This window comes from Gossypium hirsutum, chromosome A04 (genome assembly GCF_007990345.1).
Source record: "Gossypium hirsutum isolate 1008001.06 chromosome A04, Gossypium_hirsutum_v2.1, whole genome shotgun sequence".
Taxonomy (NCBI): Eukaryota; Viridiplantae; Streptophyta; class Magnoliopsida; order Malvales; family Malvaceae; genus Gossypium; species Gossypium hirsutum.
In genome coordinates, this window is record NC_053427.1 from 80,707,689 (window position 1) to 80,733,956 (window position 26,268).

The 26,268-nt window shown below is 32.7% G+C and overlaps 2 protein-coding genes across 2 annotated transcripts; both read right to left on the minus strand.

The window, feature by feature from the left end:
* Window positions 1-13,679: 13,679 nt before the first annotated feature.
* LOC107898368 (glutaredoxin-C1) lies at window positions 13,680-14,414 on the minus strand. Its single transcript, XM_041111469.1, has one exon. The coding sequence runs from the start codon at window positions 14,310-14,312 to the stop codon at window positions 13,932-13,934; it is 381 nt and encodes a 126-aa protein (XP_040967403.1). The 5' UTR covers window positions 14,313-14,414; the 3' UTR covers window positions 13,680-13,931.
* A 5,564-nt stretch (window positions 14,415-19,978) lies between these two features.
* LOC107898997 (exocyst complex component EXO70B1) lies at window positions 19,979-22,163 on the minus strand. Its single transcript, XM_016824583.2, has one exon. It carries the CDS (start codon window positions 22,122-22,124, stop codon window positions 20,271-20,273), a length of 1,854 nt encoding a protein of 617 aa, XP_016680072.2. The 5' UTR covers window positions 22,125-22,163; the 3' UTR covers window positions 19,979-20,270.
* Window positions 22,164-26,268: the final 4,105 nt, after the last annotated feature.

Consider the following 26,268-nt stretch of genomic DNA (forward strand, 5'->3'; position numbering starts at 1 on the left):
CTATATTTCAATTTCTCTTATGGTCAAAATGCATTATTGATAATTGGGACATTATATATCTATACGGTTGAGATGTCAGCCTTATTATGGCACTATGATTTTAAATTATCTGATGGTTGTGGCTTCAGTATGGTTCAAAGCTTCGTTGATTAATAATTGAAAAGTTATTACTTGACAGTCGAGATCGATTCAGTTGTCTAGTTTGATTAGATTAATTGCTTGAAGGATTAATCGAGTTACTTGTATCTGAATCTATCCACAGGGTGGAAATAAAGTTTGAATGTTCACGGATAAATAGATGAATATTCTGAATGCATGATTCATATTCTAAAAGATATGATACAGAATTATATCCATCAGAATGATTTTATTGAGAAATGTTCTTATAGATCGCGATTGGGAAGTCTGAATGATGTGATAATTATCAATAAAGTGGTAAACAGTTGAAGAAATTGTTAATTGAAGCGTCAGTTCTCAGGTGAAGAGTTATTCGACACAAGAATTAAAGATGGTTTGAACTGTTGAAAGATTATGAGTCAGCGATTGATTATCAATCTGGACAAATGATTATAGTCTTTGGGTTCTGAGCGAGAATCTTTATGTGTTTTACGGCCGATAATCATGTGATTAATCTTATCAAATGATGAGTAGTTATTGGCTGAGTTAGAAACTAAATTGATGTTTAATTAGCAAAATTGATGAGTAGTTTAAAAGGGTATAACGTAAATTGATTTCTGATTTAGAATTTCAGATTGGAACCTACAATTGTTCGTTATGTCGAGATAGAGTTCGTGTATTGAGAAATCCAGAGATTTTACAACAATTGTGACATCTAGCACAGTGGTAATTATCTGTCCGTACGGGGAGTACTAAAAGAGTGCTAGTTTTCATTGTTCAAATGGAGACACGAGGATTATATCGTGTTATTAAAATAAACTACTATGAGCTTTGGGTATGGAATTACTTTGTAACACTGTGTTCTAGAACTTGAAAGCAACCGAGAAAGACATTTATTGTTGGTTAAGTTTGCATATAATAATAGTTATGAGATGAATGTTAAGATAGCATTGTATGAGTGTGGTATGGTTGCAATTATTGAACTTTGTTGTATTGAATTGAATTTTTATAAAAAGAATTTCGGGGTTGATGTGATTGGAAAGACTGAAGGGAAATGAAAGTAATTCATGACCGTCTAAAAACAGTTTCAGATTTGCAGAAAATATATGTGGGCTTGATGCGTAAAAGAATTGAATTTTTAATTAGAAAATTGAGTATTTGTAAAGGTATTATAGTGGGAATAGAATTTCTAAATTTAGCTATAAAGAGAAGTTGAGTTCGCAGTTCATCGGATTGAATGAGATTATTATCAAAACTTGAGAAGACCCGTAATGTGTTTTTTATATATATGATGTGATGATACAAATAAGATCCTTTATCTATAGTATCTCTTATAGAAGTAGAAACTCAACTTGTTATGATGTATAGCAAAGAGCAGAACATAATCTTAGCTCATGAGATTGAAAAGTTGAGAAATCTGAGGCTAGATGAGAAATTGTTGAGGTTGGTGAATGAAAATCACTAATTTATTCTCTGGCAAGATTTTCGGGGACGAAAATCCCTAACGGGGGAGAGTTGTAACAGCCCGTTTTTTTAGGGTTGATCAAAACAGTGATTTTGGGGCCACCAAATCTGAACGAATAGGTTGGTAAATATTATATTTAATATTTACGAGTTAATTGTGATTTTAAAATTGTTTTTGATATTGTGATTTTTGTTTTATAAGCGATTTATTAAGTTCAAGTGGTATGACCCTAAGGTCAAGTGGGTTTAGAAAATGAGGTATCGGGACCTTGTTTCTATAAACCGAGTCGTAAATATTTTTATAAATATTTACGTAGTGGAAATAAGATGGTATTAAAGTTTCGTTGAAAAATTTTATCGTTTCGATAGTTAATTAAACAAAAAGGACTAAATTGTGTAAAGTGCAAAAGTTGTGTTCTATAACTAAAGGTATTAAATAGATATAGAACTTAAAAGTAGAAGTCCTTATTTGGTAATTAGCCCATTAAAGAGATAGTGGGATATGATGGCTTGGCATTTGGTGTAATAAATAAAGTGTATAAAGGTTAATATTGTAAATTGGTTAAAAATAATAATAAAATGAATATAATAAAAGAATCAAGGTGTCATCTTTTTCATTCTCTTTTTACCAGCCGAATATGAAGGCTTGAGAAGCCATGGAAGAAGCTTCCAACTTTCAGCTAATGCATGGTAGGCATTTCTAGTCCCGTTTTTAATTATTTTTATATTTTCGGGATCGTTGTTGCTTAATCTATCTAATGAGGGGACTATTTTGCAAAACCATTGAATAGTTTGATATTGCCATTGATGAGTATAATAGGGCTTTGAAGTTTAATGGAAGAATATGAGTCATTGTTGATAGTTAAACACTTTTTGTTAAGTGAATTTTTGTAAAATTGACAATTAAGGGCTAAATTGATAAATGTGAAAACTTTGTGGTTAAAATGTCAAATAAATGAAATTTGTGGGCTTCTAGAGACACTAGTGATATTCGTATATAGTAGAATTTTACTCAATTTCATGAATTTGCATTTTTATGGTATAGGGACTAAATTGTAAAGAAGTTGAAATATTAGGGGCAAAACTATAATTTTGCCATAAAGTGAATTATGGACTGTTTTGATACCATGAACATTTGGCTAAGCTTAATTATGGTTAAAAATGGTTAATTTGCATGTTTTGAGCTCAGGGACTAAAATGAATAAAAGTAAAACTTTAGGGGTAATTTTGTAAAAATGAAAAAAATGACCAAATTGTATGAAATGAGGTGTTTTAATGTCTAAATTAATATACCGAATGAAATTATTAATTTAGATCAAGATCGGGTGGAAAATCGAGAAAATGAAAAAATTACCAAAATGCCCCTGAACTTTGGTATCTCTACAATTTAGCCAGGTAAGTTCCTATGCAATAAGCATTGTTAAATTGATGTTTCTAATGCTTTAATATTGTATAAATTGTATATACGTGAATATTTTAATGTTTGACGACATATCGACAAAATGTGGCACTTAGTGTGCAAGGCAATCAAATATGGTACTCAGTGTACGAAATATTGAGAATGGCACTTATTGTGTGAGGTATTGAGAATGACACTTAGTGTGCAAAATATCGAATGATTCAAAGGGAAATTATAAATTGTGATTGAATGATTAAATAGAGCAAAGTGAACAGGTATACATGCTATATTATATGAATTGTTTATGAGACGACTTTATAATGGTGATATTTGGGCTTTAAGCCTAGCAAGCTTTAAGCTGGTGAATAATATTATCGGGTTTAAAACCTAGCAGGCTAAATGCCGGTGATTTGATAAAAGTCTAAGACTATGAGACCTTGTGTTAAATCGGCAATTGAATTTGTTCAATGCATTAAGTTGGCCAGGTATGTGATATATTCTTATGCATGTTAGATCGATTGGAATTGAATCATGAATGTGAAATGAGAAGCATAGGTGAAAATGCCTATGTCATATATGTGAGTAAGGGCAAAACCATCGTAAATTATCGATAAGGGTGGACTATGTGCGGAATCATCTTATAATTGCTAATTTGAACGGTTGTGTGCTTATCATTGAGCATGATGTATTGTATTGAGATTATGCTTGAGTGAAATTATAGATATGTGATGAAATTGATTGGTGATATACATGTTTAAATAATGTGAATGTAAAGAATGTGTGAAAGAGTAAATTTGTAATAAATCTGCTTGGGAAAGCAGCAGTAACGCGATTTTGGAAAATCACCATAAATTGTTGAAGTTGAGTTAGAAGCTAAATAAATTATGTAATTAAAGCTTAATGAGTCTAGTTTCTTATAAAAGAAACCGTGTAAGCAAAAGAATTTCTGATAATGAGATATTTGAAGTGGCGTGGGATAGAGTCAAATGACTTCGGGGTCCCCTGTTCTGTTTTTAGAAAATCATTATAATTTGTAAAAAAATGGTTATAAGATAAAATTTATATTCTTAGACTCCTTAATGAGTCTAGTTTCAAATGAAATCAAATAGAACATATTTTTAATTCTGTACAATGAGAAATTTGATTCGTAGTGAGGAGTGGTCGGATTAGTCAAATAGTGAAACAGGGGAAACTTTAAGAAAAATCTGGTATTGATTGGCCAAACCTAAAATTCTGAAAATTTTATGGATGGAAGATATATGAGTTTATTTTCATGGAAAAGTAACGGCAATTGATTTGGAGTTTTGTAGCTCTAGTTATAAATAATTTAGTGACTATTGCTCAGGAAGACAACTTGTAGTGAAATTGTGATTATGTTGTAAACATTGATAAAACTTATTAATGAGTTGCTTATTGTTTTCTTATGAACTTACTAAGCGTAAAGCTTACTCCCCTTTTTTTTTCCCATATTCCCTAGGGTTTCCAGGTTAGCTCGGGTTGGAGGCCGTCAGAGATATTATCACATTGTCAAGTCTACGCTATCGGCGTAAGTAAATCTTAGTGTTTCGAGTCTATGGCATGTATAGGGTTGTAAAGTTGAGTAAGTAAATGATATAAGACTAAGATATTGGTAAATATTTAATAATGCCTCATGAATATTTTGGGCCTTGTAAGCCCGATTAAAGGATAATATACGTGTGTATGAAAAGTTTAAAATTGATCAAAAATTTTTACGGTCTGGTTTTATATAAATGGATGAGTTTAAATCTGGTAGCACCTCGAACCCTGTTCCGGCGAGGGATACGGGCGAAGGGTGTTACACCACGTGTGTTTGGTTGTACTGCATATGTACACCAGGTTACAGGCAAGTTAGATCCACGAGCTGTCCGTTGCATATTGGTTGGGTATACAGATTTCAAGAAGGGATATCGGTGCTATAATCGTAATGAAAACAAAATGTATGTAACCCGAGTTGTTACATTCATCGAAGATGTTCCTTTTTTTGGTGGTCATGAATGCTCTCTTCAGGGGGAGACAACACTTAATTTAGATGAAGATAACAAAAACAAGCAATAATTAATATACAACCAGATGTTGAAATTTCAAATATCAATACAAATCCTGAGAATGTTGATGACACTTATGAGAATTAAGATAGTACAATTTCCCAAGTCTCACTAACAGCCATAGAAATTCCGAATGTGTCTCCTTAGGTAACATCATAACCTTCATCACCTTTAATACATGATTCAACTCTTTTTAAAATGGAACCAATATATCTAATTAGGATAAATAGAGGAATTCAAAAAATTCAATATGATCCCAATTTTAAAGCTAAGACTAAATACCCGATTAACAATTACATCTCCTTTCATTGTTTGTCAAAGTCTCGTGCACTTATTATAAATAAGTTATCTATTGTATCTATTCCAAGTAATGTGCAGGAAGCTTTGATGGATTCAAAATTAAAGAAAGCTATGAATGATGAAATGGAAGCATTACAGAAGAATCATACATGGGAACTTGTATCGCTGCCCTTAGGGAAGAAAACGTTAGGGTGCAAATGGATTTTTACAGTCAAACTCAATCCCAATGGAATCATAGATCGCTACAAGGCAAGACTTGTTGCTAAAGAGTATACACAAAAATATGGAATTGATTATGGGGACACATTTGCTCCTATAGCAAAAATAAATACCATACGAGTTCTCATTTCCATAATTGCAAATCAAGACTGGCTGCTGTGATAGTTTGATGTTAAAAATGCAATTCTTAATGGAACTTTGGAAGAAGTATATATGGATCCTCCTCTAGGCATAAATTGTGATGGCAAAGTATGCAAGCTAAAAAGGGCCTTATGTAACACCCCACACTCGAGTCCTACACCGGGACGGGGCACGAGGCGTTACCTCACTTAGCATATGCATTCTAACTTTTTCGAATCATCAAGACTTGACCAAATTTAAAACTTTTTCAAACTTATTTAAAATTCCTTAACATAGGCCCATGAGGCCTCAAATGTCCATCTGAAACTATTTAGGACCAGTTCGGGTCCTTAACCAACTTTAGAAAAATAATCCTTGAAAAAGGGCACACACCCGTGTGGATAGGCAATACGCCCGTGTGGGACTTGAACATGGTCGTGCTGATGGCCCGTGTGGCACACACGGCCTAAGCACCTAGGGACACGTCCTTGTCCCATACCCGTGTAGATTTATTTTTCAAATTGAACCTACAGGGGTTTTCACATGGCTTAGCACACGCCCGTGTCCATGGCCCGTATCCCTCACACAGTCGCGACACGGCCATGTCTCAGCCTGTGTTCGAAAACCTTGACATTCTGTTTCTGACGTCAGCAATCCTTAAGGGTCATACGACCAAGGCACATGCCCGTGTACTAGGCCGTTCCCTTCACACGGCTGAGACACACGGTCATGTCTCTGCCCGTGTGTTTACTACCTTGCATACTGACTTGAAATTTTTACGTGCAGGGGACACACGACCGGACAACACGCCCACGGAGCTGGCCATGTGTCACACACGGCCTAGATACACTTCCGTGTGTCTACCCGTGTGGACAATATGAGGCTATCTACCAAGCCTTTTACCACATTGAAACATAATCTAATGCCAACCAACATATCAAAATCTAACTTAATATGATTTCTCAACCAAACAACCATAGCTAAGGCTTATGTACATTTCAAATATTCAAACATGCCATCAATTTCACATTCATGAAAGACTATTTTGCATTCATTTACTAACTTTTAATATTAGCCATTTTTCATGGCCTTATACAAAATGAATCGAATGCTAAGTTAAGCCATTACATTTGGCCAATTAACAATGACACAAAACTTAAAAGTCTAAGTTTCTATACATGCCATATTCAAAATGATAAGTCTAATTATATTGAGTGCTTTAGCTGATAGTGTGATTGATGTCTTCGATGTTTGTTGATCCTCAAACTAGCTAGGCAACACTATAAGAAAATGGAAAAGAGAAGTAGTAAACATAAAGCTTAGTAAGTTGCATGAAATAAAAATAATAACAACCTTACCATTCATCATCATACTCATAGTACTAGAGTAGGCATAAGCACAACTTACTCGTCACTAACCAATACAATTCACATATCATATATATATATTGAGCTCACTTCTCATACATTTCAAATAGGTACTTGTACCACTAACAACATGGTTATACTTTTCTCGTTTAATTGAAATTGTAACTCTCATTGTTGAACCATTTGGAATGCTATCGGATATTCATTAAGCCTCAAACATAGGGTGTAATGCCGATGCCATGTCCTAGACATGGTCTTACACTGACTATCGAAATCGAGGCCGACACCATGTCTTAGGCATGGTCTTACACTGGCTCTCACATCTACGTGACGATGCCATGTCCCAGACATGGTCTTACACTGACACATCTCGTAGCCGATGCATGTCCCATACATGTCCCATACATGTCTTACACTGGCTTACATCGCGAGGCAGATGCATGTCCCAGACATGTCTTACACTACCTCTCGTCTCAATGCCAATGCCATGTCCCAGACATGGTCTTACAATGGCTCTCATAATGTGGCCAATGCATGTCCCAGACATGTCTTACACTAACGCACAAATGACCCAAATGTCATGGCATGAATATCCGATTTGTTCCTAAGGTTCATACGGGAGTTCTACTATCTCAAAATTCATCATACATAATCATTTCCAAAAACAAGCAATTTATGCTATATCAATTCAAACACATATAATAACAATGTAGTTGTATTATTTACATACAACTTACCTCGGATTACAAACTATAGACGACTAGCTCGGCTTAGTCCCCTTGCTTCACTTTTCCTCGGTCTATTCCCAGATTTTGTAATTCTTGATTTAAGATGATAGAAATTCATTCATCTCATTAGAAAATTACTCTAGACACTCGAAAATTCATAATTGGGCAAAATAATCGTTTTACCCCTAGCTTTCACAAAATGACCATTTTACCCCTAGGTCCGAAAATCAATTTTTATCACATTTTCTCACTAAACAAGCCTAGACGATTACTTTTTATACTAGAATAAGCCCAAAATTCTCATTATTTCACACATTTACCACCTATTTTACAACTTATGCAAAATGGTCCTTAGTTAGGGTTTTCATGAAAACTACTTCACAAAAGTTGTTTATTACACTACCATAGCTCATTTTCTTACATAAAATTTCAGAAAACAAAATGAACACACTAATGGTAGATCCCTATACTTTCAACCATTTTTGCAAAATAGTCCCCTCATTTGAAAGCTTATGTTACAAGGGTTCTAAAAGTACAAAAATCATCAAGAAAAACCATCAGGATCACTTACTTGTAGAGAGATTAAATGGCTAAAATTTTCAAGCTTCAAAACCATCCTATGGCTGATATTTTCGGTCAAGAAGAAGATGGGAAAGGGATGATATCATCCTATGTTTATTTTATTTTCTTTTTTTGTCAAATAAGTCACCAACTTCACCTAACATTTGACTAAGTTAAAATCCTTGTCTCATGGCCGGACAAGCACTATTTTAGGGCCTAATTTCACTTTAAAGACCCTGATTTATGATACATGGCAATTTAATTCCCTTAGCTATCAAATTAAGACTTTTGTACTTTATGCGATTTAGTACTTTTTGCAATTAAGCTCTCAAATGCTAAAATTAATTCACCAAATTTTTCATGCACTATAATATACATGTTATTAGTCTAAAATAATAATAAAATAATTTCTCCGACTTCAAATTGGTGGTCCTGAAACTACTGTTCTGACTAGGCCCAAAATCGGGCTGTTACACCTTATATGGATTGAAGCAATCCCCTCGAGCATGATTTGGAAGGCTCTTAACTTTCATGAAGAAGATTGGGTACAAACAAAGTGATGCCGGTCATACTCTCTTAGTAAAACAAGAGTTTAAAAAGGTGACTGCTCTTGTTGTGTATATTGACGATATGATTGTTACAGGAAATGACTCAAATGAGATAGCTACCCTACAAGAAAGCCTTGCGACTGATTTTGAACTTAAAGATCTTGGGCACTTGAAATATTTCTTAGGCATTGACGTTGCAAGATCGACCAAGGGAATCTCTCTTTACCAATGAAAGTATGTGCTAGATTTACTTGCAGAAACTAGGATGCTTAACTGTAAACCTGTTGAAACTCTCATTGAGATGAACCACAAGTTAGCCATTTAACAAGGCAAAACTCCAACTAACAAGGACAGGTATCAAAGATTAGTAGGGAGGTATACTTATCACATGCGTGTCCTGACATTGCATATGCGGTAAGTATTGTGAGCCAATTAATGCATGCACCAAGTGAAGATCATATAAAGGCTATTTATCGGATTCAGTGATACCTAAAATCTTCTCCAAGAAAAGGATTATTTTTTGCTAAAAATAGAGATTAAGAAATCAAGGGATATACAGATACGGATTGGGTTGGAAGCCAAACTAATCGAAAATCTACATCGGGGTATTTTATGTTTGTTGGAAGTAACTTGGTTACATGGCGAAGTAAAAAACAAAAGGTTGTAGCAAGATCAAGTGCAGAGGTAGAATTTCGTGGAATGGCATAAGGTATCTATGAATTGCTATGGATAAAATGTGTTTTACATGATCTTGGTATGTCTCTATCAAAATCTATGAAGTTATTATGCGATAATAAGGCAACCAAAGTAATTGCAAATAATCCTGTTCAGCATGATAGAACTAAACATGTGGAAGTTGATCGACACTTCATCAAAGACCATCTTGACAAAGGAACAATTAGTCTTCCATTTGTGACATCAAAAGAACAACTAGCAGATGTTCTAACAAAGGCTGTATCTGGAAAAGATTTTCAAAGCTCACTTAACAAGTTGGGAATGATTGACATATATTCACCAACTTGAGGAGGGGTGTTGGCATGAGCAATCTAAGGGAGAAAAATTTGTTATCAGCTTTGACAGATTGTGTAAATAATTTGTTTACTTATTTGTAATATAGTATCTTGTTGTATAACAATTAGTATAAAGATGTAGATTGTAATTGCTTGAAGAAACACATAGAATTATTCTTTAGTATCTTTTTCTATAAAGAGATCATAGCTTTCTAATTTTTTTAAAAAATCCATTTTTATATACTCTCATAGAAATAATATCAGGAATTTTATCTTTTTCCAATTGCATATAGAATCGAGAATGACTTATGTTTAAAAATTTATTTATTTTCATAATAGATTGTTTGAGTTTATTTTAAAAAAAATACATATCTATTATTATTATTTTAAAAGCTTTCAACACAATAATATAAATTGATAGAAGTTATAGTGTTTGATAATTTAGATGCTTCAATAAATTTTAATACCCACAAACTAAAACTAGAGTAGACGGTTATTTTCTCACTAAAGAAAATCAAAGGATGACATGATGATAAAAATTCCTATAGGATTTAGGTATTTGAAAAGATGAAAGTTAAAGGAGGTGAAAAATATGACTCTTTTTTTTTTTCAACAACATAAAGATACAAGCTATAAATAAAATTAAAAAGAATGCATGGCAAAAATGAAAAGTATGAAAACAAAATTTTAATTATTAAATCCCTTTGCATTTTTTAATTTTTTGACAAGTACTTCTACAAGTTAAATTTATTCAATTAGCCCTCAAAACTTTTCATTCTTTCAATTATTTGAAATTATAACATTACAATTATTGCGTTAGTCATTTCACATAATAACTTTATATTGAAGTTTTTTGAATTTGTATGGAAAAATATTTTTTTAATTTCGCATAATATAATACTAATTATTGTATTAGTATCTTAATTGTATTTTCACAAAAATAATATTATATATTAATATGATCATTTAACTTACAACATATTCATAAATCTATATAACTTTAAACATTCAATTACATTATTTTTAACTTTAATCTTAATGTATTTTATTTACATAAATTACATTAATATTTTATATATACAACCTATCTAATCAGCGAACAAAAATATAAATTAACTAATAATATAATATACAATGAAATGGCAGTCCTTTTCACAAATATCGATGGATGGTTCCATGTTATTATGTGATTTAAAATAGGGATGAGTAAAATTCGATTCAACTCGAAAAAATAAAAAAAAGTTTGAATTTTGAGTTAAACGAATCGAGTTATTCAAGTTAATCGAGTTATTCGAGTCAACTCAATTTTTTTTTTGAATTTCGAGTTCGAATCGAGTTGAGTTTCGAATTCGAATAACTCGAATAATTTGAATAATTCGAATATCAAACTATAATATTTTACATTTTTACCCCAAACTCCTAAACCTTTTTACTTTTTCTTCAAAACTTTTACTCCTTCCTACTTTCCCCCAAAACTTTTACTCCCCTCCCATCCCAACCCCCCAATCTACCCAAAATCCATTTCCTACTAAAATTTTACTCTCCCATTTACTTTTTCTCAAAATTTTACTCCCAAAAACCCTCAAAACTTTTTATTTTTCCTCCAATTTTTTACTCCCTCTCACTTTCCCCCTAAAATTTTTACTTCCTTCCCATCCCACCTCCCATCTACCTCAAATCCATCCCCCCACCCCCCCAAAATTTTTTTAATATTTTTCCTCCAAAATTTTACTCCCCCTATTTACTTTCCCTCAAATTTTTATTCCCCAAAACTTTTTATTTTCCCCTAAACATTTACTTCTCACCCTTGACTCTCAAATAAAAAATCAAAATTTTATCCAAAAAAAAATCACTAAATATAAATAGTAATAATATTATTTATATCTACTATTTATATTATTAAATTAAATTTCAAATATTGTATTATTTATATTATTGAATTTTTTAGTCATATTGAATATTATATTAAAATTGAATTATTAATTATGCCATTAAATATTCATGTTAAAATTTTATATTGGTATCAATTTCACATTTTATCTTTAAAATAACTTTTATTAAAAAAATCAAATTTTTACATTTAATATATTTTTTAATTCCAAAATACATAGTGACAAGAATTTGAAGATAATTGAAATAGCTAAGCAAGCAAAGAAGCTAACCCGTATATAAAATATTAATAAATAAATTATGAGGTGATGAAAGTTAATAAAAATTTTGATTAAGGTGGACAAATTTTATTACGATGGGTGACAGTGGTTACAAGGACCCAAAATTATTTTTTAAAATTTAACTCGAACAAATATATTCAATTCGATTCGATTTGAATTCCATCTCACTCGACTTGATTTGAGAAAATTTCAAATCAAATTAGGATGATAAAATATGATTCGTCAACTCGATCAACTTGAAATATTTTCATTCGATTCGATCGAACGCTCACCCCTCAAAATGGTTCCATGTTTGTTCATGATTGCAAATAAAAAGAGATAGAACCCAAAATTCCTCTTTCACGTCGACTCCATTTCTTTAGTTTTAGATTTGGATTTTTTTTTCGACATATTTGATTTTTTTAATAGTATAGAGATTAGATCGATACATTTAATAATAGACAGACTAATTTGATCCAATCCCGATAATACAAGGACCTTCTAAGTACTTAACCTTTTCCTTACATGGTTTTGTCATTTTTTTAATAAACTCACACACGACTAACTAAAATTTAAGTATAATACTAAATTTAATCCGTAATAGTTATCTCTTTTTATCACTTTAGTTTTAATTCTTTTTTTAACACTTCGACTCTCAACTTTTAAAATTTAGTAAAATTATGTTTTTCTAAATGGAACTAGATCGTGAAAATTTTAACTTTTAAAATTTAGTAAAATTATGTTTTTCTAAATGGAACTAGATCGTGAAAATTTTAACATTTCTGTGGTAACTCATATGACTATTCACGTGTGCATAAAAATTCAGAAAAATATAAGATTATAAAGAAGTCATTAAATTTTTAAATATCATAAAAAAAATTCTAAAAATTATTCATGCCAACAATAAAGTACACGTAGTTGTTACACGAGCAACCACATTGTTATTAAAATTTTAACAGTTTAATCATTTTTCATTTCAAAACAAAGTAATTTGATTAAAACTTAAACTTAAACTGAGAGCCCAAGTTATCTAAAAAAAAAGTTCCAAGATCAAAATGATAAAATGAGTCAACTTTTAAAAACTAAATTTATCATGCATAAAATTTATCTTTGCATTTGCCAAAAACTCAATCAATCTTTTTATCAGAGTTTTCACATTTCATTGAGTAAAAGATTAAAAAATTTTAGGTACTGGTACTTCCTCCTATGTTGTTGCCTTAAGGGATTGAAACTGGAATTAGGAATTCAATTAAGGAATCAAATTAGGATCAAAATGTAAAATTCTTTTTTTTCCTATCTCTATCCCGATGAGCCGAAACTAAAACTTTTATTCTTTGTTGAGTAATAGTTCGAGTAAGTATTGAATGAGCCCCAAAAGCTTGATGCAAATAAACTTTCTATAGTAGAACCAAAAAAGAAATCCTTAGCTGTAAGAAAAAAACTTAGATTAATTTCATAATTGAGTTGTATCCTACCTTAATTGGATCTAATTTCTTTACTGGGGTTTGAAGGAAACATTTCTAGTTGATGCTGCTCACTTGAACTGACTCAATGTGGGTACAGATTCATGTAGCAGCATATGCTGCTTTGGTTTAGATAGTAAAACACACCACACTAATTTATCCACAAATAAAAGAAAAGATGGATCATTAGCTTTCATTCTGATCTATACATTAAAGCAGCATTAAATTCCCTTTCAATTCCCACAAGGAAAGGGTTAAGTAGACCTCAAAATCTCCTTGGGAAACAAACTTAAACAGAATAGCTAATTAATTAGAAAAACTAGCTAATGTATATGACAAAAATGATAAAAGATCTTGGATCATAATACATGGTTAATTATTTGATTAGGCATCTAGTTATCTGATACTATTAGTCAGAATTAGAGCCAAAGAGCTCCGGCCTCCTTGAGAAGTGGTACCAAGGATCCATTAATATGGGAAGCCATGACCCGGTCCATAGCACCTATCAGCTTCCCACCAATAAAAACAATAGGAACAGTCTGTGAGTTGCCAAGAAGTGTGGTGAGTGCCATCTCCATCTCTTTCCCTCTAGGGTCTTGGTCCAGCTCGTACACGGTTGGGTTCACCCCCATTCCACAGAACAGCCTCTTGGCAGCATGGCACATGCAGCAGCTGCTCACACTGAATATCACCACTGCGCTCTCTGAGGCCAGCTTCACCACCCTCTCCATTGGGTCCGACCCCATGCTCCTCAAGCTCATTGGCAAGTAGCAGCCCCAAGAATCACCCTCACAATACATTCTTTCTTAAGAAATAAAAAGCAACTAATTCAAAGGCAGTGATGAAGTTAAGTTAGTGAAAGCTTGTGGAGAGGAGGTTGGTAATGGGGTAAGGAAGTGATGTGAAAGCATTTTATAAGGGGTCGGTGGTGGGGAGGGCATGGTAGTAAATAAAAGTGGGGTTTGTCCGTTGTTGTCGCACCGCGTGCGTGAAGGGTCTCGTGGGATTTGCTTTAAAAGGATTTTTGTCTGCAGCATGAGGAGAGGACAACAATACAAAATAAAATCCTAGAGGAAGCTTTAGTGGAAACATAGGTGTCAGTTGTGGAAGGCGGCTAGGGGTAATTTGTTACGCCATTTACCTATGAGTTTAAAGACAAATAATGCTTTCTTTTTGTTTTTTTGGGCTTTGGTAAATCACACATTTGTATTAAAAGCAGACCCTTGTTCCATTCAGGCCAAAACTGAAGGGTTATTCTCGCATGGACGGCTTGTTTCGTCCTTGTTGTCGGGGGACCTTGAGTTGAGATTAAACTTTTGGTTTTTTGTGACATGACGCGACCCTTGGGGCGCATGTTTAGCCTTCTTCTTAGTTTTTGTGTGGAGTGAGTGACTCTCAAACATAACAAACCAACATGTTGATGTGTTCAGTCTTGGAGATGATGTTTTGATCATCCATGTTTTCTTGGATTTGTTGCTTGACCTCCTTCCTTGTATCCCCTTTTCCTATGAAAAGGGCTGTGTAGCATTGTACCCTCTTAAAGTATTCGGTCATGGTCAAACCAGAATTTCTTTTAATAATAAAAAAGAAAAAGTAGTACTAAATTGTTAATTTGTTTACTTTTGCTTAGCTAATTAGTTTCTTTTCTGGTCAGTTGCAAATTACGTGGTTTAACGTAAGATTTGCTGTCGCTGTTACATAGAAAATTGAAAAATACCAAGGCATATGATCTAACTTCCAATTTCTCCAAAGCAAAAGCAAAAGCAAACACACACATGTATATATATATATTAGTAGCACCAAAGAACAAAGTTTGCCCTACTTTCTCCATTGGGGGCCATTTTCCCAACTTGGTACGATGTACCAAACAAAAATACTTCAAACATTTTACATGTAAATGATATAGGATGTTTTTTTTAGCTAAAAGCAACAATAATATGCTCTATTACCTTTTCAATTCTTATGCAATGTCCTAATCTACTTTAGGACAAAGGTGGTCATCACTATATGGAACTAAGATTATATAGTTTCATATCAAATTATTACAACTTTGTAGCAGTCACCATCCATGCTTTCTAAAATCAGTTAAAACTTGAGGCGAAATGCCCATAGCTTGTGCGAAAACATTGTAGAGATTTGAAAAAGTTGGGGCAATAATTATAGGTACATATGTGTGTGAGTGTTGTAGATTCCACACTAGCTATATAGTGGGAAATTGGGAATAGTAACTCACAAGTTGAATAAATTAGCAAATATTAATGAGACTACATTTGTTGGGATGTTAGAAATATTAAACCGACTGAACCGATCATGTTGATGAATTAGGTACAAATTTCATGTTTGGAAGGAAAGAAATCAAAGGGAGTAACAGTGAAAGGGTGGAGAGGGAATTAAGGGGGGGGGGGCCATCTCAAGTACACAAATAACTTGTGTTGTTTTTACTGTATAACATTGCATTAATTGCGTAAAACAGTAGAGTTGGAGAGTATGTATATATATTTATATATATATGCATGGTATAAAAGAACGAGAGTGACTGTGAGGCAAGGATCAAATGTTCACCTAAAGGCAAGACACGGTGGCAGCAGTTGCTTTTTAGTGAAAGGAAAGAATAAAAAGTAGCAAAGTTGAGGCGTGACCTGCACCCACAGGCCTTACAGGGACGGCGGGTACGGTTTAGCGCCGAATACCGGCTAAATATCAGGATCCCTTTTTTTGTGGGTCGGGTAGATCCAACTACATACATGACCAATTTTTTGCTGCTATGTCGCTCTAGTCTTTCTTTTCTCACGCTCATATTATCAAACTCAATTCTATACTATTTTTCCTCAGTCTCTTTTAAGTTAGGGTTAATTCCACTATACCTCTCTTCTAATCTATTGTTCAGGTTTTAGATTATTAGTATCATATTAATTAGGTCATTCTATCAACTTGGATGATAAATACTAACTTGAATATGATGTGAAGCATATTAAAACACACTGGCTAAATTTTAAGTACTTTGAGCCTTTCACATGGAAAACCTGGATTTTATATATTAAACTGACCATTCACCATGCATGGTGATGGAGGTGGGAAGGTTGAGGCAAGTTTGATGGCTATTGTTCGATGGACGTGGGGAAATAAAGATAGGGTGGGGCTGTGTGATAAGAAGGGAGTATGATTAGTTTTTCACTTTTGCTGCTATTTCTGCAGTGGTTTATGGTTGTTGCACTCATGTTCCGAAACTGTCAGCCATGCGAGGGGCTTTGAGGTGGCATGAGTTTACATATTTAATGCTCAAGCTGAGGACTAAACTGATCAAAAGACCTGGGTGATATGATAGGTATACATTAAGGATTCAATTAAAACGTTTTAAAGTTTAGAGATCAATTTAAAATCTGGACTTAGTTTAGGGATATGTAACACAATTGACCCTTTTAATTAATTATTCCTTTTCCTTTATATGGTTGACCTTCACCCACGCATGCTGAGCAGAATCCCAGCGCTTCTTTCTGGAATTAAGCTGGTTATTAGACAAAAGATAAACTTGGTACAGTAATTTTCACTGTTTCGAAAAAGGAAAAGGCAGAGTTTTTGAAGAGTCTGGAAGTTGATTTACAGCTTTAACATACAACTGGGTGTGGGCACTGTGTTTATTCGATGATGCGATAGTGGGATATTGCTTTTGCTAGAGACGGATTCAGAGTATATTGGACTTTTTTCACAGAGTAGATAGGTGCTCTGATTCTTCCTTAAGAAATTACACATCAAGTGAAATAGACAGGAACGTGACTATAATATAAATCGTAACATATCCACTTTTATATATTTTATACAATTTTCATATATTAAGGTTGCCAAGGAACAAACTTTAACCATTTCTGTTTAGTTTAATCTGTTATTTAATCTGTTAGAGAAGAGTTTAATGTGTATTATTGTATTAAATTCAACTTTTTATAAATAAAATTTTTATTCAATTAAAGTGTAGATCATCATTTCTCTTAATTTAATATTTAGATTCCGTTTGTTTCATAGAAAATGACTTTCGGAAAACGATTTTTGGAATTGACTTACTTTTCTAAAAAATCTAATATTTTCTATTGTTTGGATAAATCTGTGTAAAATATTTTCTATTATTTCGCAGATTTCTTGAAAATATTTTATAAAAGTTGTTTTCAATGAAATAAATATACATTTAAGATTTATGGTAAAGAATATAAATGAAGTAGTGAATTTATTACAAAGTGATGTTAAGGTGAAATTATAGTAAATAATGAATATTTATGATGTTAAGGATTAAATTGTAAACTTTGTAAAATTTATAATTGAAACAAGAGAAGTGATATGCATGAAAATTTGTTATGTTAAATAAGATATTATAATGAATTATTTGATTAAAGTGCTTATATGGTAAAAAATAAATTACATGGCAATGGTACTAAATTGAAAATTGCACAAAAGATTAAGTGTGAAACAATTTAATATGTAAATAATGAAATTATGATAAAAGTTTAATGACCTTGTTATGAAATGATGAAATATGCATAAAGTATTGTAAAAGTGAAATTGTGGAAAAATATGGAATTTTTATGATAATAAGGACTAAATTGTTAAACTTGAAAAAAATATGTGGATGAAATAATAGAAATGAAATACACAGAAATTTGACATGTGAGATATTGAGATAAATTATATGATTAAAATGTAACAAAAAAGAAAATTGATTTAATATGATTAATTATTGAATATTGAATTTTTATGACAAAAGGGACTAAATTGAAAAGCTATGAAAGTTTATAAGAAAATATTTGATGTAGTAGAGAATGCAACATCTCGATGCTTTGACGTAATATTCGTGTCGGGTATTAGGGTGTTATAGTGAACAGCGTCTTATTAGTTTAGAAGATGTGTTAATATTTTTTTGATAAGATATTTTATAAGAATAATGGGGTAATTTTATGTTAACCGAAAAAACTTTTACTTTGACCATCCTATTTTATATAAAACAAACATCGGAAAATGTTGAAAAATATTTTCTATAAAAGCTTTTATGTTGAAACAAATAGAACTTTAATTTTTTTTAATGTTTTTGGTACATATTACAATACTTCAGTTGCACAAGGTGTTAATAGGGATGGCCCATACTTTAAGGGGTGTGAAAAACTTTTAGATTGGGAATGACTCACACCATATATGGTACGAAGAATTGTTAGATCAATAGCTTGATAGAGTTTTGAGATGGAATTTTGATAGAATAAAGATCATATGGATGACTCACCCTTTTCCCCTAGTACTAAGGGAGTATTTATAGAGGAGGGTGGTTGGGTGTGGACCTCAACCATTGAGTTTCTTATTCTTTATGCGTAGCTGGAAGGTGAAAGATGTTAAGGTGAAAGATGTTAACTAAGTGGTATGGTTGGAGTTGATCTAAAGGGATTGAATGAGACACTTGTCACACCTAGAAATGATATGTTGTCAGATGTTATTAGACACTCTTCATATATCTTTTAAGTATTGTATGGATCCACTTGAAATGATGAGATATTTAGGTGAAGAAGAGTATTACTTTCTTGGCAAGGTCATGAGAACAAGCTTTTTCATGCTTTATTTAGTCATTGACTGATCTAGTAAGAGGGTTGTAGGGTGAGGGTATAACAATTGCCCGAAAACAAAGAATAGGTTATGAAAGGACTTGGCTTGAGTTGATTTATTGGTGAGGATTATTGGACTCTTGACGAGGCTTGAGAGAGTATTTGAAGTCCCAACCATTACACCTTTGAATTGATTGCCTTCAGAAGTGTGCTTGCCCTTGATTGAAGGTTTTTAGAATATACATCATTTCTTTTTACCGTCATTTCATGTGGGATGTCGGTTTGCTTTCCTACCAAGCACTTATAAATGGGTCATTTGTAGGGCCTTCAAGAGCAGTGATCTTTTTCATTTCTTCTTCTATCTCTAGGCATTTCCTTTTCCTGAAAAGTTCTTTTTCTTTTCTGTGTTTGTTTTTCAAGGGTGTAAGTTCTTATCTTGATCTGCTTGAAGCACTGGGGTATTTCTCTTACTTTCCTACCATTGACTTTTTAGAAAGTCTCTTTGTCATCCTTTCCATGAGACTTTGGGGGGAATGACATGGGGCGTGCACCACTATTCTGAAAATTCATTTCTTGCATCCATCGGTCTTTGTTAGAGACAAGTTCTTGTTAGGGAAGAAGAGTCAAGAAAGCATGTTGATCAAATTAATTTGATAATTAACTAAACCTAGTCTATTCAATCAATTTTGAATCTACTATGCCACTAGACACATTAATCTCACTCTAATAATGTTTTTAAAAAAAAATCCAAATTCAAAACCAAAGAATCGATTCTGATAAACACTCATTTTCCATCGCATGAGCTCTAGAACCCAATAATCCAAAACAGAGCAATGGAAACACCCCTCACCAGAATAATATTAACGTATCAGCTTTACCCGCTCAAATTACCAGAAAAAAGTTAAATTTCATTACCATAAAAAATGCAAATAAATTGCACACTCAAATCCATACAATCCAAATCTGGCTGCCTCTTAATGACCATCCATTGCAACTCTACTTATCAAGTAGGCTATTACAAAATTTCTCTTAAAATGTTAAAAACACCCTATTATGAACAATAATGTCTCTAGCTAGTTTAATTCGCAAAACAGAAAAAGAAAATTGTTATAATATTCCAAAACTTATCTCATGGTAGTTCACAATAAATGGCTCTAGCTTGTTGAGCAGGCACGATGATCATCTTCATCTTCTAGGAGCCATTGATGCCGTATTTCCTTCAAAAAGTTGTTCAATCAACTCCTCGATGTCTTCTGGTTGATACTTTATATATTTCCCTGCTTGTTTATTGTTATCTAAGTACGACTTGAATCTCCCCAAGAATGACCTATATGCTGGAATCACCACGGATGATATCGAAACTCTAAGCTCCGATCTAAGCTTTCCGTCACTTACGATCCAACTGCTCTGCGTCTTGAGGATTTCGTCAAATATGGTGTTGAAGTTCTTGAACCTTTCTTTCAATATAGGCTTTGACACCTTCCCATTAACTTGAACACCCTCATGGCTAATACATTGCAACACATTGCTCCATGTTTCTCTTTGGTACGTCTTATGGTACCGCCTTAACTCGGATGTTCGTTTCCGTGACCAAGAAGGACCCATCATTTCATAGATCTCAGCTGACTCCTTGATCTTTTGCAGAATGTATCTTCCATTATTCATTAAGAAAACTAAGCGTAATGCCGGGTTCCTGTATAGCTTTGATTTCATCTCGATGTTGGCATCTAACAGATCCATGACCATCATTAACTTTAATGCGAAAGGGGAGAGTGGGGGGCACCGGTCGTCGTCTTCGGTGACGTCCTTAGACTCCTGCTCCACAACTTTCTGCCTGGGAGATCCCTGCACCTTGTCTTGCTTTTGAAATACTTGCTCTAGTGTGTCCTTGTACTCACAAGCATATTTTAGATAATTCATTGTGTAGCGAGTCAAGGGGTGAACTGCACCGCCTGCCACTGGGATTCTGCCTGCATTGTCATTCTTGATTGAATTCTCAAGCTGAGAGAAAATGCTCACCACGGCTCCACCGATCCTGCATTGAGCCATCGATGTCTCAGACATGAATTCCTCAGCCGATGAGTCGTTAACGATATCCAGATTCGCCAAATCGCGCAATGTCTCGTATATGTCCAAAAACTTGAATAGTTTCTCCGTGGAGTATCGTCTGGGCCACACCAAAGCATTCGGAAAATTAAGAAGCCTTATGCTCAAGGATGTTGCGAGATCGCAGAACAATCTCTGAGCAGTTAAACGATTTTCCGAAAATACAGAATCGCAAAGGTTGCTTTCGGCGGAGAAGAGATTGGTGGTGTAAAATTTCATAATGTGAATCCAATTATCAATCTCTCCTTCGAGCGATTCCCAGCTCATCTTTTGAACATCGTCCACATTGATGTTCTCGTAGCATTGCTTGCTAAACTCAACATCCAATGATTTTAGCCTAAGACCACCATAAACAGTGCAACATTCAGCCTCGTACCCTGCAAAGATCATTGCAGTGGCGATTTGGTTCATGACATGGATCGATTGGGACGAAAAATACGGGAACTCATCCTCCGGCTTCGAGCTGCCTTGGGATCCATCCGTATTGGGAGATTTAGGATCGACATTCGGATCGCCAGTGCGTTTAGGATTGTCGAGAAGAGCACGAAACTCGCATTCGAATAACAACATGGCACGAAAGTGAGCGGAGCTGGCTCGATTCAAGCAAGAAATTGCAGCTAAATCAGATGGGAATTCATCAAGATTATTTACGATCAAGGAAAGACGCCTCACAGCTTCGAAAAAAGAGTTGTCTTCGTCGATATTTAGGCCAAACTTGGCAGCGGGTTCCTTCTGTTCATAGAGAGCAATCCTGGAATCAACTAGCTCCTGCAATGGGTCAATACACTTGACAAATTTATTCTCACCAGGAACCAACTTTTGGATGAATTGGTCAACCTCTTCCAGGGTCTGATCTAGGTTAAAACCAGCTGGTTTCGATGCTTTTTCATTCTCATCAACAATCTCCAATTTGAAACTATCGTCCTTCTCCATTATTATTTTACTTTGTTTGTGGAATTTGAGAAGATGAGAGAGGGGTTCAACAAAAAAGAAAATATAACGTAAAAAGCGATGTTAGATTGATTGAACATGTTTCCGTTACGTAGAACCGTTGGTTTTTGGAAGGTAGCAGTTAGTCGTTGACCTCACAACTTTCAATTTTGGATTCTTTTATTTTTGTCTTGTTATATCATCATTTTTAATTATTACATCCAACCCACTACTTAAATTCACAATACCTCGTTATAATAAATATAAAATAATCCAAATGTTTTATTCAATTATTGTTAAATTGATTCAAATAGTAATGAATTTTAATCTAATAGGTACTTGTTCACTTGTTTGTAAGAATATTCAAAAAGTAAAATTGCTTTCATTGTTTTCAAAATCAGATTTAAAATCAATTGAAATATTAATTCGGATTAGATTAATTGACTTGCAAATTAATTAAATCTTTTTATATTTATTCAATTAAACCAGACAAACTAAACAAATTAATAATTGATAATCTATCTTGTTTAACTTCTAAAACCCTTGATCGGCCAAAACTCTTATAAATAGGTCTAGTTGATAGCTTTTTGAAAAGGATAGTGAGTTTTGAAGGTGGTAGAGAAAAATTAATTTCGTCTTCGAAGGGTGTTTAAATACCGATTAACATGCAATTCAAAACATGTATGTACTTATATACTCACATGATAGTAATATTTGGCATCATAGAAAAGGATATATATATAAAAGTAGTAAGGTTAGAATGATGCCCCATGGTTTTATTCCTAAGAATACTACATTTGTTTTTTAAGGTTTTGAAGAAGGTTAAAGGTGGTCCTATTATAGGAAACGAACCTTGAGAAATTGGTCTATCAAACAAGATATCGTTGAACTGGGCACATTGGTCGCTATTAATTAGTGTTAGGGGTGAGCAAAATTCTATCTGATTCGAAAAAAATTGAATTTCGAGTTTTGAGTTTGAGTCGAGTTGAATTTTACAATTTGAATAACTAGAATAATTCAAATATTAGATTAATGTAAATACCCCTTTGGTCCCTGTCGATTTTGAAAATTAGCAAATTAGTCACTCTCTAAAAAAAATACAGAATAATTCAAAATAATTTTTAAAATTCAACATATTTATAAAAATTCCAAATTTTATATATTTTTAAAAATTATACAAGATTTTTAATACTTCTAAATAATATATAAAGAAAGTTAAAATTTTTAAAAATTTCTAAAATAATAATTTAGGGGACTGAAATAAGTTAATTAATGATTCAAGTTTATCATACTAAAGCATCTTATTATTATTATTATTTTGCTTTGAAAAAAGTTTTCAAATATATATAGTTTAAAATTTATATGTTGTAATATGGAATTAGTTATATTGTAATAAGATTTTGATTTGACATGTTTAATTTTTTAATTTAACTCAAACAATTTCACTCGATTCGAAAAATTTTTAACAAGAGTTTAGATGATAAAATATGACTCGTCAACTTGATTAATTCGAAATTTTTTTCACTCGATTAGATCGAATGCTCACTCCTAATTGGCGTTGCAATGTGTCTTTTAAATCTTGGGAACGTTTCAACCAAAACAATCATTTAAGGATAAAGATTATTAATGATAGATTGATTAATGTCTTCAGGGAAGCAAATAGCATAATGAAAGTTGGTGTTGATAGAAGTGGGGTTAAATTTTCCTATTAGTCCCTATAATTTGTAAAAATTGTGTATTTAGTTTATGTATTTTAATTTTATATTTTTATATTTTATTTTTTATTCAATTTAGTCCTTAAATTCAAAATAACCATAACTTTCAATTTTAAACATCAGTTTAAAATCTGATTTTATAAACATTTATTAGGGTCCCTATACTTTCTATTCCTACCAAAATTTCATAACAATTTTTCATTTTATTCACTTTAGTCCCTATGTACGAAACTAACAATTAAACGTTACAATCTAGCCCTTTTCATAATCTAAGCTTACAATCTATCTATTTCAAACTAGATTCTTCAAGAAATCAACAATGGCAACTTTCAAAAACTTTAACAGTTTTACAAATTGGTACATGGGCTAGCTAAATCATGCTCTCATAACCTCAAATACATTAAAAAAAAATTCAAGAAAAGGACTTCAAATTACCTCAAAATGTATGGTCGAAAGTTTTGAAACTAAAAACCCTTTTCTCGTTAGATTTCTAAGGTTGGACGGTAGGGAAGAAGAAAAAAGATGACAACATTTCACTACTTCATCCTTTTTATACTTGGATTAAATATTAATTAACTAAGAATTAACCTTAGTTAATTAATTAAACCTTAATTACCATTAGCCAAATTAGTGGAGATTAACATCATCATCCACTATCTTATGTTGAAAAATGATTTATTTACCACTGTAGAAATTTGGCTAATTGCAATTTAAGTCCCTAAGTCTTTGGCCAATTAAAAATTTATAGTGATTGGACTTTTACAATTTAGTCCCTACACCTAAATTAACTATTTAATTGATAAAATTGATGGACGAAACATGAATATACTTTTCCTAACTCCGTAAATATTCATATTTGATATTTACGGATTCGGTAAACAAAAATGGGGTTCCAAAACCACATTTTCTGGTATCACTAAAAATTGGGTTGTTACAATTGCTCATTGGCACTGTTCATAAATTGCCTAAAGAATCTCCCCCTTTTAAAAATTTTTTGAACAAAACCATAACATGAGAACATATAGAAGAAAAGATACAAAAGCTCCTCCTAAGTAACCCCCCTTAATAAATCATTCATAACTATTAGCATAATAAAGCAAATAAATCATTAATGTTGTTAAAGAGATGAACGTATTAATAATCAAAGTACTTTAATTTATATTATAGCAAGATGAATTGAAAAAAAAATTCACCAAAATAATAAGCAAAGAAATCAATGTTCATAAAAAACATCCCAGATAAAAATAATAAAGTTTATAGATAAAAAATAATTGAAAAACACTAATAGTAGGAAAAAAAAACAACTTCAACAGCTTCGAGCTTTAGTCCCCTTTTTTGTTCAATAATTCTACCAAAGAGCTACTGAAGTTTCTTAGCCAAAAAATCATTCCCCAGGGCCTTAGCTCGACGCTCATTGGCAATTTCCTAATACTTTATTTTGTCCAATCATTTCAATACTTTTTTCTAATGTGGTATATGTGTTATTTTTTGTCTAATTTGGTACTTGTATTTGATAAAAAATTATTTTTTTTGTACCCAATGGTAATGGTGTTAACTTTTTAGTGTTCAAGTTGGATTTTAGGGTTGACTTGATGAAATTTAATTACTAATATTATTATGTCTGAATCTAGGGAAATTGTATTATTTTAGGGTACATCAATGGCAAGAAGAGAAAGCTCTTATTAAGGAACAAAATGATTAAGAAAGCACTGGAAAAATCTTAAGTAATAACTAAAGAAAGAGTTCGACGTGGTATTAACAAAAGAGGAAAGTCCATGGTACCGAAAATCTCATTAGAAGTGGTTGACTGAAGGGAACAGAAACACCCATTTCTTCCATAGTAACAATATTAATCATAGAAAAATCAACTCGATAAGGTGTTGAAGACTAGTGATAATATTTGGTGTGTTGACCAAGAAAGGTTGAAATGGTTGACGTTGGATTTTTATTTTAACCCTTTTTTTTATGGATCAATATGTTGTTAGCATCTATACTACTCGTGGTTCATGTTACAAAATTTATGAGGATGAGCTTAAAGGCTTATACACCACGATCAGCGGTAATGAAGTTAAAAATTTTGTACTTGATATGATGCCTTTAAAGGCATCAAGAATTGATGGCATGCATGCTTTCGTCACCAAAAAAATTGGAATCTAATCGACAGTAATTAATTGCTTCTCTCTCTCTCTCTCTCTCTCTCTCTCTCTCTCTCTCTCTCTCTCTCTCTCTCTCTCTCTCCGTACTCGTGAACGAATAGAGAGAGATATAAAGATCAACACTCGAGAAATAAAATAAAATGTAATTATCTCATCTTTACTGCAAGTGTGACAGGTCTATTGTAATATTTGTAGTGTTGCAATGGAAAACTAGAGTATTCCAAGGATCGAACCCAAGAGAATCGTGGATTGAACAACTTCTAAATAACATGTGTG